We start from the raw sequence: 19,174 nt of genomic DNA on the forward strand, positions 1-19,174 counted from the left end.
CCCCCCTTAAGATTTGCTCTGGGTCCTTACGATGCCCTGTTCCACCCTCCGCCATGGTGTGTTTGTTACAACAATCCTCCTGCACCAGTATGACAGCCGCTTCATACCACTATCCTGTTCCGCTGTACAGTTGAAGATGCTCATTGGTTCAAAGTTATCTTAACCCCCTCCCACCTCCGACTTGCCTATCTCTGGACTAGAGATGTGCAGGCTCGGTTCAGTTCTGCTTTTCCCGCCAAGTTCAGGTTTTTTTTCCATCAAAAATCTGGTCTCTGTAAGAGGCAAAATGTCATCTTCCGTGGACAAACATCATCTTTCGAGGATAAAATTAGCTGAGCCGAATTTTTCTTTTTTTCTTAACATTCTACTTCTCTGACTGGCCCCAGATTATCCCAGCCACGCCCACTTTATCTCCTGGAAATCATTATATACCCCTGGCTACAGGTGCTCTGACACTATTCATACACTAATGAAAGACAACTGTACCAAATTCTAAGACAGAACAAACAGGATGGAATTACGATCCTGGCTTTTGGGATACCGGTTGACAGAATCCTGACCACTGGCATCCCGACAGTAAGTATTAGGGTTAGGGGGAGGCTTAGGCTGCGGGAGGGGGGGGAAATGTTAGTATTAGAATGCAGGGGGGGTGTTTAGGGTTAGACTCTGGGGGGCTTATGGTTAGAACACTTACCTAGTTGGGTCGGGATTCTGACTGTCGGGATGACCCCCGGGATCCCGTACCCAACCCGAGCAAACTGTTGTCCAGGCTAACCTGCCGATAATTTTTTTTAAGACCCGTCATTGTAAGATCATGATGAATTCTACGGCTTGTTTTGTGTATATTGGAATAGGACAGGCGTCACATCATTTATTGATTAATGCACAGCTGGTCATTTTTTGTTTTGTATTGTATGAGTCTGGTGGACTATTTCCACAGCATCTGTAGGTTGCCTATCTCTGTTAAACCGTGTCAGTGCATCTGTCATATTATATGTGTGTGTGTGTGTTCCGGTCACATGTCACAGTCTGTCACGTCTAGACAAGCAGTCGCAGCAGCATGCTACAAACATATAGATCTATGCAAATTTTGGTGCAACCAATATAATACCCATATTTTGGTACATTGCATCTCCTCAGAGAGCTGGGCAGCCAGTGGCGTTCCAATCTATCGCGATGGGCAATGTCAGCAAAGCCATGTTGAGAGCGTGTTGGATGAGCATATGAAGCAGACGTTGACGGAACCGCCGAGCCCGTCTGAGAAGCTGCACTGTACAAGCCAAGCAAACGATTCAATACGTGACTGATCATTGGCCAATTCACCCAGCTGCTGCTGTCATGTTGGTTCCTAGCATCTCCCTGACGCCTTGTGTCACTTGTTTTTTTTTTTTTTTTAGAATCTAGTTATTTGAGTTTATGGTGTTTTTATTAGATTTGCAAAGCTCCAGGCTATTCCCTTTTATTGATTGATTTACACGTAGGAGATTTGGCCTAATGGCAAAGCATGTGAGATGAATCTAGTACAACGGTTTTGTCTGGTGTTAGCGAGACACTATAGACGCTTAAGCATTATGTTGTCATGTTACGATGAGAAGAGAAATATGTTTTAACATATAGAAATCTACATACATGTAACATTCTGGGGAAATGTTAACTGGTTATAACATAAAAAAAAAAAGAGAAGATAAAGAAAATCAACGTGATGTCCCGATACTGACCTTGGATTCCTTCTCTTCAAGAAGGGTTTCCAGCTTTTTTTGGGCAGCCCGGCCTTCGTGATCATCGCTAACGATGAGAATTACATGATTCCAGCCAAAAATGCGCATCATGTCAAACCAGACGAGCGCCTGGTGGGAGTACGGCGGAACCGTGCGCAGGAACGACAGGTGGATGCTCTGAAATGAAGAAGGCAAGCGTTTGGCCTCAACCTCCAAAGAGGAGTAAAGAAAGTAATAATTAGCACCACAAGTGTACGGACATTACATCACTTTCATTTTTGCATTGACACGCCATCCAGGGACCAAATTACAGTCAGTACTGACTCAAATGAGTGAATATGCTCAAAATAGCTAATTACACACCCAACGTACTAACGCTTTTGCTAGCTATCCAAAATTCTGTCCCCCAATTTGTTTACTGGAGACAAATACTGGTAAAGAGCAAGTAACAAAATGAGAAAAGTAAATTTAATCGTTAAGAGAATACATTATTAATATTCAAATATAATTAAAATATTAATATTCAAATATTTAATAATAATATTAATTATTGATATTTATTATTTATATGATGCTGCCAAACATTCTGATCATTCACTGTCCAGTGATAAAAAGACAGGACAAAGGCGCTGGCAGAGTAAAATCATTGTAAAAACTGCTGCTGCTCCACTGCTAGTTACATGTATTTACTGGAAACACCAGAAAAAGATTACATGAAACTTAGGGCCTGATTCAGACCCGCTCGCGAGCGCACAGCACTCGCAAGCGGGTTGATGGTCCCCCACTGCGCATGCGCACACCAGAGCCGGCTCCAGCGTGCGCATGCGCGAGACCCGACTAGCGAAGGGCGCTCCGTCACTATGGGTCTCACACCAAGACGGGGTGGCTGTCGATTGTGATTGACAGCTCGCCCCGTTTTGGAGGCGGGCAGGGGGGTGGCCGGCCAAACGGAGGCACTCCCAAAGGAATGCCTGCCATTTGGGGGTGGCCTCAGTAGTGAGCTTCCGGCTCTATTAGAGCCGGAAGCTCACTGGGGCTTGCTATGGACGAGACCCTACCACAAGGGTCTCGTCACAAGCCCGATGGTCGCGACCATCGCCACCATTACCTGCCCGCTCGCAAAAGCTGTGGGTGGTCACCCACAGCTTAGCGAGTGGCCAGGAGGCCGGCTCTCAAAAAAAAAAATGGAACCCTGATTCAGAGCCAGCGCTCTGAAAGAGCGTCCGGCTCTGAATCAGGCCCTTATAGTGTACATAATTTATATTCAAATATTTCCTGCATAAATCTTTGGGGGTCATTCAGACCCGCTCGCGAGCAGCAGTACGCTCGCAAGCGGGTCGATGTTCCCCACTGCGCATGCGCACGACGGAGGGAGCTCCGTCGTGCACATGCGCGAGACCCGGGGAGCGACGGGCTCTCCATCGCTCCGGGTCTCACACCAAAGGGGGCGTGCTGTCGATGTTGATTGACAGCACGCCCCCTTTGGTGGGCGTGCCGGGGAGGTGCCTGCCAGACGGAGGCGTTCCCAAGGGAACGCCTACCATCTGAAGCCGGCCCCACTGACATCACTAGTGATGTCAGTGGGAGTGATTTTGGCTCTGATAGAGCCAAAATCACTCCAGGGCTTGTGGCAGGGAGACCCTACCGCAGGGTCTCCGTCGCAAGTCAGATGGTTGCGAAGGTCAAGACCATCGCGACCATCATCATGGCCGCTCGCATATGCTGTGGGTGGTCACCCACAGCTATACGAGCGGCCAGGAGGCCGCTCCATTTTCATGGAGGAGGGCACTGATTCAGAGCGAGCGCTCTGGTCAGAGCGTCCGGCTCTGAATCAGGCCCTTTGTTCATTATAAGGTAAATATGATCGATAGGAACAATATTGCAGTGCATAAGGGGATAGAAAGATATTTCAACACAATAATTATTTTAATTAATACATTTTTCCTCTCTTTTAATGTAAATAAAAACATACTGGTTGTTGCCTCTGAGTTTCGATGAGAAGATTGCTGAGAATATTTGGTGTGGAAATTAAAAATTTTTTGTTTTATTTACAGAAAAATAGAGTGCACACAGAGAGCCTAATACAGAGGTATATGCTAACTGCATGCAATGCTGATGTTGAGGTACTTGAGTGACTATTTGCTACAGCACATGCGCGATAAGTTCAGAAAACATCTACGGCGCAGAGCCACAGCCACAGAGGCCATGTTTAGACAGAGTTCAGATGGAGACATTGCAACTACAAGTGTCGGTGGTGCACGTGAGGTTGCACCGATAGTGGAGTGTCTTGAATCACCGGCTGTATTGCACCGTGCAAGTGGGCGTTTCAGTGGTTGCACATTCAGGTGCATGCTAGTACATGGGGGGGGAATGGGAGTTGAAACTAGCATCTGCCTATTATCGCCGCCATAACTCCACAAACATACAAACATAAGCACCAGCGGCTGCAACTGAATTCAACTCTGAATCAGGCCCAGAATGCTGTGTTGTTAGATGCCGGCATTCGCAGCTTATTGACAATGGATATGAATCTGATTTTTATTGCACAGCCGCAGGAAAGGGAATTGACCATAATGGTGATTATTGAACCATCAGATCTGCGTCCAGGGTCTGACTGTAGGAGATCCGCCCATTTCTTGGCCAACGCATATTGTATGCAAAAGGATCTACAGACTGTCCTCTTACTCCTAGCATCTTTTCGCCAAATGGTGCGGGACACTTGGCACTACCAAGACACACCACCACGGGCGGTGAAGAATACTTTTTCCTGAATATGGCAACTGAGTCGCATTGAAGCCGCGTACAAAGTCGCTCACAAGGTTCCAGGGATGCTGGGTTGTGACTTTTGTCGCAGAGGAATTGGTTTAGTACAAAGTCGCAGATCCTAACGGAATGTGGCGGGAGAAATAGCCACAGACGCTCGTATCTGAAACTTTTTTTTACACAGATTTGCGTCTTAGTAGCAAGCAGGTGTACAAGTACCTCCAACCCCAGTGGTCAGCGTATGCTAATAATGTCGTTTTGTCACTTCAAATGAACTCCTAAGTTCTATTCAAATATAAAAAGTGATTTTAGCATTCTCCATGCTGACTACATTCATAAAAAATCATAGACCTGGGGTTTTTATTTACTAAAATTGTCTTTTGAAAGCCAGGGCTTCCGATCATATATGCCCAGAAATTTTATTGGGCAATGCCGTATTTTGCTAGTAAAAGTCTTTGGCATCAACACGATCGGGAGTGCTAGGTGTTAGAACCCAACACTTAGTGGATAAACGCCCTGGGCTGGAGCATCACAACTACAGGCTTCCGTCCTAGTTTTCTAGGGTTCCGTTACACCACAGATTATTACAATCATGCTTCATTTTGTGCTGTCCTTCCCAGCTCCCACTGATATGACAGCTGTGGCTATAATATGTCTTCATCAGTGTGCGGAGGAAATACCTTATCGGAATATATAGACATTCTGGTTGTCAGTCCGATGACCGGTATCCGGTAGAACCCAGCTGTGTATGACACCGGGGTTGGTGTCAGGTGATCGGTCGGTGCTGGAGGGTGACTGACCAATATCGCATAAACCTGGAAATTGAATTATTTAGAGTTTAGAACAAGCAAAATGCAACAGATGAATGTGTTACGTTGCTTATGTCATAATATTCATCTTGGATAAAATAATTCTCTTACTTAGCCTTACAGTTATTATAAGGGTTGGGTACGGGATGCCAGCACTCGGGATCCCGGGCAGGTTACCATCCCAATGGCTGTAAGTAACTACTAACCTAACCCTTAACCCTCCCTCCCTGGTGCCTAAACCTAACCTCCCCCTTAGTTCCTAAACCTAGCCACCCCCTTCCCGCACCATAAACCTAACCCTCCTTCCTTAGTGCCTAACCCTCCCCCTAGTGCCTAACCCCTAACCCAGGTACTTACCTTCGGGATCCCGGTGATCGGGATGCCGGTGTCGGTATTCCGATCAGTCTTGGGTTTCCGGCGTCAGCATTGTGAACGCCGGAATCCCCACTGTCGGGATCCTGAACGTATCCCTTATTATAGTGGGGAGTACCCTGCAATATTAAGGATCCCCTGGATGTACCATGGAGGGGCCACAGCAGATTTTCTCCGATATCTTGCAGATGTGATCACCTATTGGAGCCAATGTCTCGTTGACTCAGTAATAATACGTTCCGGCGAATAAGGATTCCTTAGTGCTGCGAATTTCGGCGATAAGGAATAGTTAATATTGTGGGCAGACCGCATATATTAATAAATATGCCCCTTAGTTAACTATAAATGCTCTTAACCTGTAACAGGGGCTGTACATGACAATATGATGTTTTGAATAGAACATAAGGCGTATAAGATGCGAGATCTCTAAATGATCATACATACATGGTAAGGACTGATACTGAGAAAAGGATTTACTATTTTCTGCATGTGATGATTAAGCAGGGGGCACCGAGAGCTGCCACGGGCCGTTACTGGGCCCTCGGGGGCGTGCCCAGATCCTGGGAGGCGTGGCCAAGCCTCTTAAAAAAACAAAACAGTTTCCCCAGGGGCCGCACAGGGTTCACCGATGGCTGTACAAAGCGGAGGGGGGAGGGGCGCCAGGAACCGCACAGGGGGACATATGTGCCACTTTGCCGCATTAAGGGAGACATTAAGACTGATTGTGTAAGGGGTCTACATGCCAACATGACACTGGCCACACCCACACAGCAAAGGTCACACCCACACATCACTGGTTACACCTCCTACGCATCTCACCATAGGCCTTTGATCATATTCAGCCCAGGTCCATGTGGCTCTAAATCCAGCTCGGTGAGCTTATACTTTGTTCACTAGTTAGATAACAAATAAAATTCGAAACAGAAAAAGTTTTGGGGGAGGTCGTTGTAATGGTCAAAATAATTGTCAGTAAATCCATTGTTTACTGCAAGTGATATTTCCCTGGATCAGAAATAATGTGACAGACTGCTATGTAAAGAGTCCTCCAGACATTGATTTTTTTCCTCTGCAATGGTTAATATTTTGCCAGACGCCTATTACATAAAGATTGAGGATAAACAGGCCCCTGACATTCACACTATGTAATGACATTTCATTCACCACACACTTAATGCTCAGTAATTTCCTTCTGAGACGTATTACACAATCCCCAATGGACACAGGGGAATCTGCAATAGGAAAGATAAGTGAACGGTTTTAGATCACCAAGGTCATTAATCAATGGGGGCTGCCGACTGACAGTAAATTTTCTGACAATTAGTTAAGAAAAAATAAACATAAATACAGAATTTTCACCACAGATGTCAATAAAAAATCGAGCTCCATTCCGGAACGATCACAAAAATGAGTGACGCCGCAGCCTTCCTACATCCCTGTGACATACAGTATAGGGACTGACACCGCAGCCTTCCTACATCCCTGTGACATACAGTATAGGGACTGACACCGCAGCCTTCCTACATCCCTGTGACATACAGTATAGGGACTGACACAGCAGCCTTCCTACATCCCTGTGACATACAGTATAGGGACTGACACCGCAGCCTTCCTACATCCCTGTGACATACAGTATAGGGACTGACACCGCAGCCTTCCTACATCCCTGTGACATACAGTATAGGGACTGACACCGCAGCCTTCCTACATCCCTGTGACATACAGTATAGGGACTGACACCGCAGCCTTCCTACATCCCTGTGACATACAGTATAGGGACTGACACCGCAGCTTTCCTACATCCCTGTGACATACAGTATAGGGACTGACACCGCAGCCTTCCTACATACCAGTGACATACAGTATAGGGACTGACACCGCAGCCTTCCTACATACCTGTGACATACAGTATAGGGACTGACGCCGCAGCCTTCCTACATCCCTGTGACATACAATATAGGGACTGACAGACACCGCAGCCTTCCTACATCCCTGTGACATACAGTATAGGGACTGACACTGCAGCCTTCCTACATCCCTGTGACATACAGTATAGGGACTGACACCGCAGCCTTCCTACATCCCTGTGACATATGGTATAGGGAATGACACCGCAGCCTTCCTACATCCCTGTGACATTCAGTATAGGGACTGACACTGCGGCCGTCCTACATCCCTGTGACATACAGTATAGGGACTGATACTGCAGCCTTCCTACATCTCTGTGACATACAGTATAGGGACTGACACCGCAGCCTTCCTACATCCCTGTGACATACAGTATAGGGACTGACGCCGCAGCTTTCCTACATCCCTGTGACATACAGTATAGGGACTGACGCCGCAGCTTTCCTACATCCCTGTGACATACAATATAGGGACTGACACCGCAGCCTTCCTACATCCTGTGACATACAGTATAGGGACTGACACCGCAGCCTTCCTACATCCCTGTGACATACAGTATAGGGACTGACACCGCAGCCTTCCTACATCCCTGTGACATACAGTATAGGGACTGACACCGCAGCCTTCCTACATCCCTGTGACATACAGTATAGGGACTGACACCGCAGCCTTCCTACATCCCTGTGACATACAGTATAGGGACTGACACAGCAGCCTTCCTACATCCCTGTGACATACAGTATAGGGACTGACACCGCAGCCTTCCTACATCCCTGTGACATACAGTATAGGGACTGACCCCGCAGCCTTCCTACATCCCTGTGACATACAGTATAGGGACTGACACCGCAGCCTTCCTACATCCCTGTGACATACAGTATAGGGACTGACACCGCAGCCTTCCTACATCCCTGTGACATACAGTATAGGGACTGACACCGCAGCTTTCCTACATCCCTGTGACATACAGTATAGGGACTGACACCGCAGCCTTCCTACATACCAGTGACATACAGTATAGGGACTGACACCGCAGCCTTCCTACATACCTGTGACATACAGTATAGGGACTGATGCCGCAGCCTTTCTACATCCCTGTGACATACAATATAGGGACTGACAGACACCGCAGCCTTCCTACATCCCTGTGACATACAGTATAGGGACTGACACTGCAGCCTTCCTACATCCCTGTGACATACAGTATAGGGACTGACACCGCAGCCTTCCTACATCCCTGTGACATACAGTATAGGGACTGACACCGCAGCCTTCCTACATTCCTGTGACATTCAGTATAGGGACTGACACTGCGGCCGTCCTACATCCCTGTGACATACAGTATAGGGACTGATACTGCAGCCTTCCTACATCTCTGTGACATACAGTATAGGGACTGACACCGCAGCCTTCCTACATTCCTGTGACATACAGTATAGGGACTGACGCCACAGCTTTCCTACATCCCTGTGACATACAGTATAGGGACTGACGCCGCAGCTTTCCTACATCCCTGTGACATACAATATAGGGACTGACACCGCAGCCTTCCTACATCCTGTGACATACAGTATAGGGACTGACACCGCAGCCTTCCTACATCCCTGTGACATACAGTATAGGGACTGACACCGCAGCCTTCCTACATCCCTGTGACATACAGTATAGGGACTGACACTGCAGCTTTCCTACATCCCTGTGACATACAGTATAGGGACTGACACCGCAGGCTTCCTACATCCCTGTGACATACAGTATAGGGACTGACGACGCAGCTTTCCTATATCCCTATGACATACAGTATAGGGACTGACGCCGCAGCCTTCCTACATCCCTGTGACATACAGTATAGGGACTGACACCGCAGCCTTCCTACATCCCTGTGACATACAGTATAGGGACTGACACCGCAGCCTTCCTACATCCCTGTGACATACAGTATAGGGACTGACACCGCAGCCTTCCTACATCCCTGTGACATACAGTATAGGGACAGACACCGCAGCCTTCCTACAACCCTGTGACATACAATATAGGGACTGACACCGCAGCCTTTCTACATCCCTGTGACATACAGTATAGGGACTGACACCACAGCCTTCCTACATCCTGTGACAAACAGTATAGGAACTGACACTGCAGCCTTCCTACATCCCTGTGACATACAATATAGGGACTGACACCGCAGCCTTCCTACATCCTGTGAGAAACAATATAGGGATTGACACCACAGCCTTCCTACATCCCTGTGACATACAGTATAGGGACTGACACCGCAGTCTTCCTACATCCCTGTGACATACAGTATAGGGACAGACACTGCAGCCTTCCTACATCCCTGTGACATACAGTATAGGAACTGACACCGCAGCCTTCCTACATCCCTGTGACATACAATATAGGGACTGACAGACACCGCAGCCTTCCTACATCCCTGTGACATACAGTATAGGGACAGACACCGCAGCCTTCCTACATCCCTGTGACATACAGTATAGGGACTGACACCGCAGCCTTCCTACATCCCTGTGACATACAGTATAGGGACTGACACCGCAGCCTTCCTACATCCTTGTGACATACAGTATAGGGACTGACACCGCAGCCTGCCTACATCCCTGTGACATACAGTATAGGGACTGACACCGCAGCCTTCCTACATCCCTGTGACATACAGTACAGGGACTGACACCGCAGCCTTCCTACATCCCTGTGACATACAATATAGGGACTGACACCGCAGCCTTCCTACATCCCTGTGACATACAGTATAGGGACTGACACCGCAGCCTTCCTACATCCCTGTGACATACAATATAGGGACTGACACCGCAACCTTCCTACATCCCTGTGACATACAGTATAGGGACTGACCCCGCAGCCTTCCTACATCCCTGTGACATACAGTATAGGGACTGACACCGCAGCCTTCCTACATCCCTGTGACATACAGTATAGGGACTGACACCGCAGCCTTCCTACATCCCTGTGACATACAGTATAGGGACTGACACCGCAGCCTTCCTACATTATGACATACATGTGATATTGAGATCCTGCATGTGTTCTGATCTGGGGGATCCTGTATAGACTGGGATTTAGGGATTGTGCATGTGCTGTGAACTAGAGGATCCTGTCTGTGCAGTGATATAGGGATCCTGCCTGTGTTGTGATCTGGGGGATCCTGTTTGTGCTATGATCTGGCGGATCCTGCCTGTGCTGTAGTATGGGGGATCCTGTCTGTGCTATTATCTGGCGGATCCTGCCTGTGCTGTAGTATGGGGGATCCTGTCTGTGCTATTATCTGGCGGATCCTGCCTGTGCTGTAGTATGGGGGATCCTGTCTGTGCTATTATCTGGTGGATCCTGCCTGTGCTGTGGTATGGGGGATCTTCCAGTCAGTGCCATACTTGCCTACTTCTGAAAAAGCATTTCAGGGAGATTGTGAAAAAAACACCTATGAGCGCGGCGGTAAAGTTGGCGTGTACTGCTACATCTGAGAGGCGTGTCATACATGTGATAGGTGTGTACTGCTACATCTGAGAGGTGTGTCATACATGTGATGGGCGTGTACTGCTACATCTGAGAGGCGTGTCATACATGTGATAGGTGTGTACTGCTACATCTGAGAGGCGTGTCATACATGTGATAGGTGTGTACTGCTACATCTGAGAAGCGTGTCATAACATTGACTTACATCCAAATGTAAATGAGCCCCAAAGCAGTCAGTAAGTTCTACTTGTTGATGAAAATACACTGATATATGACAGACAATGCATGTAGCCATAGGGATCATTGTGCCTTATACCCAATGCAGGGAAATGATACTAATGATCCCATTTGAATGTATATATCTCTGTTTTATTTTTTAGATAACAGCTACATAATTGGGGGTAAGATGCAATCAGGGAGATTGCTGGAGTCTACAGGGAATCAGGGAGATTGGTACTATTTCAGGGAGTCTCCATGACAATCAGGGAGAGTTGGCAACTATGGCCTGTGCTGTGGTCTGAGGTGATCCTATCTATGCTATCATCTGGGGGATCCTGGCTGTGCTGTGATATAGAAACACTGCCTGTGCTGTGATCTGTTGGATCCTGTCTGTGCTATGATCTGGCGGATCCTGCCTGTGCTGTGGTATGGGGATCCTCCTTCCTGTGCTGTGATCTGGCAGATCTTGCCTGTGCTGTAGTATGGGTGATCCTGTCTGTGCTGTGGTCTGGGGGATCTTGGCTGTGCTGTAATATAGAAACGCTGCCTGTGCTGTTATCTGGGGTGATCCTCTATGTGCTGTGATATAGGGACACTGCCTGTGCTGTGATCTGTGGTTATCCTGTCTGTGCTGTGATATAGGGACGCTGCCTGTGCTGTAATATGAGGGAACCTGTCTGTGTTGTGATCTGGTGATCAGGAGAAAGCTGTATTTGCTGTGATTTGGGGAATCCTGCCCGTGCTTTGATCTGGAGGATCCTGTCTGTGCTGTGGTATGGGAGATCCTTCCTTTGCTGTGATCTGGGGTGATCCTTTCTGTGCTGTGATATAGGGACACTGAGTTGTGGTCTGGGGGATCCTGTCTGTGCTGTGGTATGGGGGATCTTTCCTTTGCTGTAATCTGGGGTGATCCTGTCTGTGCTGTGATATAGGGACACTGTATGTGCTGTAATATGAGGGAACCTGTCTGTGTTGTGATCTGGTGATCAGGAGAAAGCTGTATTTGCTGTGATCTGGGGAATCCTGCCCGTGCTTTGATCTGGAGGATCCTGTCTTTGCTGTGGTATGGGAGATCCTTCCTTTGCTGTGATCTGGGGTGATCCTTTCTGTGCTGTGATATAGGGACACTGAGTTATGATCTGGGGGATCCTGTCTGTGCTGTGGTATGGGGGATCTTTCCTTTGCTATGATCTGGGGTGATCCTTTCTGTGCTGTGATATAGGGACACTGAGTTGTGATCTGGGGGATCCTGTCTGTGCTGTGGTATGGGGGATCTTTCCTTTGCTATGATCTGGGGTGATCCTGTCTGTGCTGTGATATAGGGACGCTGCCTGAGTTGTGATCTGGGGGATCCTGCCTGTGCTGTGGTATAGGAGATCCTTCCTTTGCTGTGATCTGTGGTGATCCTGTCTGTGCTGTGACATAGGGACACTGCCAGAGTTGTGATCTTGGGTGAGCCTGTCTGTGCTGTGATATAGGGACACTGCCTGTGCTTTGATCTGGGGTGATCCCGCCTGTGCTGTGATATAGAGACGTTATCTGTGCCTAGATCTCGGGTGATCCTGCGTATGCTATGATATGGGGGATCCTGCCTGGGCTGTGATATAGGGACGTCATCTGTGCCTAGATCTGTGGGATCCTGCCTGTGCTGTGATATGTGGATGCTGCCTGTGCTGTGATCAGGGGGATCCTGCCTGTGCTGTGATCTGGGAGATCCTCCTGCCTGTGCTGTGATCTGGGGGATCCTGCCTATGCTGTGATCTGGAGAATCCTGCCTGTGCTGTGCTGTGGGGGTTTCTGCCTGTGCTGTGATCTGGGGGATCCTGCCTGTGCTGTGATGTGGGGGATTCTGCCTGTGCTGTGATCTGGGGGATCCTGCCTGTGCTGTGCTGTGGGGGATTCTGCCTGTGCTGTGATCTGGGGGATCCTGCCTGTGCTGTGATGTGGGGGATCCTGTCTGTGCTGTGATCTGGGGGATCCTGCCTGTGCTGTGATCTGGGGGATCCTGCCTGTGCTGTGCTGTGGGGATCCTCCTGCTGTGAGATGAAGGAAGGATCCTGTGTGATATGGGAACGCTGTCTGTGCTTTGAGATGGGGGATCCTCCTGTCTGTGAGATGAAGGAAGGATCCTGTGTGATATGGGAACGCTGTCTGTGCTTTGAGATGGGGGATCCTCCTGTCTGTGTTGTGATCTGGGGGATCCTGCCTGTGCCGTGATCTGGGGGATCCTGCCTGTGCTGTGATCTGGGGATCCTGTCTGTGCTGTGGGAATCCTCCTGCTGTGAGATGAAGGATCCTGTGTAATATGGGAACGCTGTCTGTGCTTTGAGATGGGGGATCCTCCTGCCTGTGCTGTGAATGTGATCTGGGGATCCTGTCTGTGCTGTGAGTGTGATCTGGGGATCCAGCCAGGTGATTTGGGGGAATATGGCTGCAATGCGGACAAAAGATCTTCATTGGAATGCACGGCGGCAGCTGAGAGACGGAGGGAGGGAGCACAGTAACCATGTAACGTCACATAATACAGAATACAGGGGAGACGCGTCTACTTTATGCAGGATATACAATAATATCGCTATTTACTCCTATACATGAGAGATACAGAATAACCCTGCACTGCCTGCATACAGAGGAGACTCTAGCGATGTACAGCTATGTACATAGGGCACAGACATATACAGCGAGGGGTTCACTCATAGTCATAGGTAATAATAATATATAATGTGTGCATGTATTATATAGATATGTATGAATATATTGTATAGACAGGCACACACATGTGACATGCAGTGATGGAGGTGGGTTACCAGGCAGCACATTGTGAGTACCAGCGCTGTCATCCCTATAGGGGGCCAGTCATGTAGTCACAGCTGTGATATATATAATATGTACAGTATAAGGAGAGGGGGGATTTATTATATTACAGAAAGAATATGGGAAATATGAGTGTAGACGTAATACATCGCGTACATGTATGTGATGTGTGCATGCATGTAATATAGGACGCCATTTACATTAGCGAGAGGTGGATGGAGGATCTAACACTGACATCCATATACTGCTCTAAAGACACACACATGCAAACATAGGCATGTACATACATACCTACCTTCCTACCTACATAAATACATACATATATACTCACGATTGCTTACATACAATACATACATACATACATACATACAAGCATACATACTTACATAAATACTTACATACATACATACACGCTCGCATACAAATGCTATATACATATATGCTCACATACATACATACACACACTCACACACATGCTCACAAACATACATACATACATACACACGCTCACATACATACATACGTGCTCTGTTCATGTTGCACACATGCATATAATCGGAAATGTTTCAATAACTATATCACCTCCTGTCAGTGTAGATTATATTCTGCCCAATATCTATCTATAATTATCTTGGTAAAAGTGGTAAAATGCCCATTGTGTGAATAGAGACTAACCTATGTACTATACTATATGTGCACTATGTATATAATATTTGTGCATTATATACTATAATTGGTGTGCACTGTGTAGTATTTTGTATGTGTACTATGCACTTTACAGTATTTGCACTATTTACTATACTATATGTGCATTATATACTATATTATTTGTGCTCTATGTACTATACTATATGTGCATTATATACAATATTGTACTATACTATATGTGCATTATATACTATATTATTTGTGCTCTACGTACTGTACTATATGTACTGTATGTGCACTATATACTATACAATATGTATATTATTTGTGCTCCATGTACTGTAATATATGCACTTTAGGACCCTGTGACCCATGTATGCCCGGAAAGTGTCTATACATATTTATATTTACACTACCTTACTAAAAAGACCCGACTATGACACTCATCCACCTGACAGCTAATGAGACTATGCCCATTGTATGCCCACCTTCACATGGTCGGAACTGGCACTACAGTACGTTTCGTTTGTGCCCAGAAGTACTTAGAGCTTGTTTTGCCCATCTTATGCCCACAGTAACCTGGATAAAGATGGGTGGCACTAAGCAGACACTGTATGTACCAGAGCCGTGCAGTCATCTCCATGTATGACCCCCCAATTACCTGACTGAACATTACATTATGCCCAAAATATGCCCGCATATATTATTTTGGAGATTACACTACCCACATTCGCCTAGCTTTAGATGACACCATGTCCGCGAATTGCCCACGTTCACCTGGACGGGGATGACCCTATGCCCATCTGCGCCCACATTCACCTGGATGGGGATGACCCTATGCCCATCTGCGCCCACATTCACCTGGCTGGAGATGACCCTATGCCCATCTGCGCCCACATTCACTTCCCTGGCAATTACCCTATGCCCATCTGCGCCCACGTTCACTTCCCTGGCAATTACCCTATACCCATCTGTTAACACATTCGTATGGCTGGAAATTACCCTACGCCCCTCTGCGCCCAAATTCACCTGGCTGGAGATGGCCCTTTGCCCACCTGTGCCCACACTTACCTGGCTGGAGATGAGGTCCTCGCATACTGACAATGCCATCTGTATGGCGTTGGGCCTGTGGGTGACTGAGGTGGCATTGAGCTGTATCTTCCAGGTGCCATGCCTCTTGTTGGCTTGGTTCACAGCCTCCCTGAATATCTGCTCATGTTTCTTGGTGCTCAGAACCGCCCCGATGTTCACAATTTTGGGGTCGCATCCAGCCCTGGCGAAGGAGAACAAGAACAAGACGGCCAGGAGAAAGAGGCGCATCTTGTCCATGGATTGCGCACACCCCGTTTGAGCCAACGTCCTATCTTTGGGGGACACCCCAACTCCACACAGAGAGAAGCCGAGATGCCACAGGCTAAGAGAAGCCTTTCCTCGTTGAGATGGGGAGGTGGGTTGTGGGGGTGAGGCGATCACTGGTCCTGTGCGAAAATCATTCACAGGAGCGGACACCATGCATCGATCTCCTCTCCTACTGGAAAGAGAATTCCTCCTTATGGAAACAGGTGATTGATCGGGGCTATTGCTGCATCCAGACCCCTCGCTGTGTTTTGGGCGGGGGCTGCTTGGTGGAGACAGATATTATCCTGGGGTGGATGGAGGAGGCAGCGATGGGGTGCAGAGATTATGGGGGGGGATGGAGGAGGCAGCGATGGTATCTGCAGAATATATTGGAGACGGGGGCGGGGTTGCAGATTCTATTGTGGGTGATGGAGACAGTAACAGGTTGGAGGTAGGTAGTGCTGGGGTACTAGGAGTATAGTTGAGGTGGCCTTGGAGGGTAGTATTGAGGTGCAGCTGTGATGTTAGGGGGGATAGAGGTAATGACAGGTTGCGGGTAGGCAGTACTACGAGTATATATGGAGTAGTGTTGGAGAGTGGGTAGTATTGAGCTGCAGGTGTGATGTTAGGGGGGATGGAGGAGGCAGTGCTGGGAGTATATTTGGGATGATGTTAGGGGATAGAATTGAGGTGCAGGTGTGATGTTGGAGGGGATGGAGTAGGCAGTGCAGGGGTGCTGGGAGTATATAGGGCTGATTTTGGGAGTAGTAATGAGGGTATGATGTTAGGGGGGGATGGAGGAGGTCACGCTGGGGGTATATATGGGATAGTGTTAGAGGGTAGTATTGAGGTGTAGGTGTGATGTTAGGAGGGGATGGAGGAGGCAGTGCTAGGAGTATATTTGGGCAGACGTTGGGGGGTATTATTGAGGTGCAGGTGTGATGTTAGGGGGGATGGAGAAGGCAGTGCTAGGAGTATATATGGGATAGTGTTAGAGGGTAGTATTGAGGTGTAGATGTGATGTTAGGGGGGATGGAGGAGGCAGTGCTAGGAGTATATTTGGGCTGATGTTGGGGGTATTATTGAGGTGTAGGTGTGATTTTAGGGGGGATGGAGGAGGCAGTGCTAGGAGTATATTTGGGCTGATGTTGGGGGTATTATTGAGGTGTAGGAGTGATGTTAGGGGGGATGGAGGAGGCAGTGCTAGGAGTATATTTGGGCAGACGTTGGGGGATAGTATTGAGGTGTAGGTGTGATGTTAGGGGGGATGGAGGAGGCAGTGCTAGGATTATATTTGGGCAGACCTTGGGGGGTATTATTGAGGTGCAGGTGTGATGTTAGGGGGGATGGAGGAGGCAGTGCTAGGAGTATATTTGGGCTGATGTTGGGGGGTATTATTGAGGTGTAGGTGTGATGTTAGGGGGGATGGAGGAGGCAGTGCTAGCAGTATATTTGGGCAGACGTTGGGGGGTAGTATTGAGGTGTAGGTGTATTGTTAGGGGGGATGGAGGAGTCAATTCTAGGAGTATATTTGGGCAGAAGTTGGGAGGTAGTATTGAGGTGCAGGTGTGATGTTAGGGGGGGATGGAGGAGGCAGTGCTCGGAGTATATTTGGGATGATGTTGCGGGGTAGTATTGGGAACAGGTGTGATGTTAGGGGGGGATGGAGGAGGCAGTGCTAGGAGTATATTTGGGCTGATGTTGGGGGGTATTATTGAGGTGTAGGTGTGATGTAAGGGGGATGGAGGAGGCAGTGCTAGGACTATATTTGGGCAGACTTTGGGGGGTAGTATTGAGGTGTAGGTGTGATGTTAGGGGGGGATGGAGGAGGCAGTGTCAGTACTATATTTGGGCAGACGTTGGGGGGTAGTAGTGAGGTGTAGGTGTGATGTTAGGGGGATGGAGGAGGTCACGCTGGGAGTATATATGGGATAGTGTTAGAGGGTAGTATTGAGGTGTAGGTGTGATGTTAGGAGTGGAATGGAGGAGGCAGTGCTAGGAGTATATTTGGGCAGACGTTGGGGGTTAGTAGTGAGGTGTAGGTGTGATGATAGGGGGGATGGAGGAGGCAGTGCTAGGAGTATATTTGGGCAGACGTTGGGGGTAGTATTAAGGTGCAGGTGTGATGTAAGGGGGGATGGAGGAGGCAGTGTTAGGACTATATTTGGGCAGACGTTGGGGGGTAGTATTGAGGTGCAGGTGCGCTGTTAGGGGGGATGCAGGCGGCACCTCTGTCTCTCCAGTCTATGTAGAGGGGCTGCTGTCTGCTGTCCTTGGTGCTGAAATGAGAGCAGCTCCTCTGATTCTCCCTCAGCTCCAGAGCTGTCTCCTCCGCAGTGTCACAGGCTCCACTAACGAAGGGGGGGAGATCTCTCCCAAATAACAAACCCACCCACAGCCCCGCTGCTGTTTAACCCCTTGTGCACCAGCCGTGAGCGCTGACTTTCATCCCACCCTCCAGCGTCTTGGAGAGCACATTAGTGATAATGCATTACAGTATATTCGGGTCAGTGGGCAGCAGGCACATGGATGGGTCTGAGTAGCAATGCCTCAAACCTCAGAGCAAAAATAGCCTCATCTCCCCCTCCAAAATTCCCCTTGTCTGAGATCTATACTCTCCTGCGCCCATTATTACACTACAGCATCAGATGTGGCAGCTATATCTCCTCTCTGTAATGTTATGTGATTAATGATGGATAACACCACGGGTGAGGGAAGAGGAGAGAACCAGATCATAGCATCACACCGACAGGGGCCCTGTAACCCCCCATGTACAACGGTAACAGGCTATAAGCTCCCCCATATATTGTATAGGTGATCCCTGCTATTACCTTTACCTCTTGGCTAGGTGATAATTACGTAGAGTAGAGCACAATGTATACTGTAGAGCAGGGGACATTGGAGCATACAGGAGTCATGGTTACAGAACTGTGTATATTAGTACCTGGATGTACCATGAAAGGTGTAAGCAGCCTGCAGGCATTACAGGTGAGTGTCACTGGTTACACAGTATATGTACAAGACAACTGAGTACAGGGGAACATACTGTAGGTGTATACAGGGGAGCATACTGTAGGTGTATACAGGGGAGCATAC

General features: G+C 48.1%; 1 protein-coding gene across 12 annotated transcripts in view; it reads right to left on the reverse strand.

Moving 5' to 3' along the window:
• GRIN1 (glutamate ionotropic receptor NMDA type subunit 1) overlaps positions 1-18,404 on the reverse strand; it is an 81,486-nt gene extending 63,082 nt beyond the window's left edge. For all 12 annotated transcript variants that reach the window (XR_015878217.1, XR_015878218.1, XM_088469824.1 and 9 more), the window contains exons 1-3: positions 15,812-18,404; positions 5,162-5,296; positions 1,719-1,895 (exon numbers count right to left, since the gene is read on the reverse strand). Coding sequence is in view for 10 of the 12 variants with exons in the window: in XM_088469824.1 (XP_088325950.1) it covers positions 1,719-1,895; positions 5,162-5,296; positions 15,812-16,252 (753 nt within the window). In the remaining 2 variants the exon portion in view is untranslated. The remainder of the gene's footprint in view (positions 1-1,718; positions 1,896-5,161; positions 5,297-15,811) is intronic.
• Between the last annotated feature and the right edge of the window lie 770 nt (positions 18,405-19,174).

This window comes from Taudactylus pleione, unplaced genomic scaffold (assembly GCF_031769625.1).
Source record: "Taudactylus pleione unplaced genomic scaffold, aTauple2 ptg000013l, whole genome shotgun sequence".
Lineage (NCBI taxonomy): Eukaryota > Metazoa > Chordata > Amphibia > Anura > Myobatrachidae > Taudactylus > Taudactylus pleione.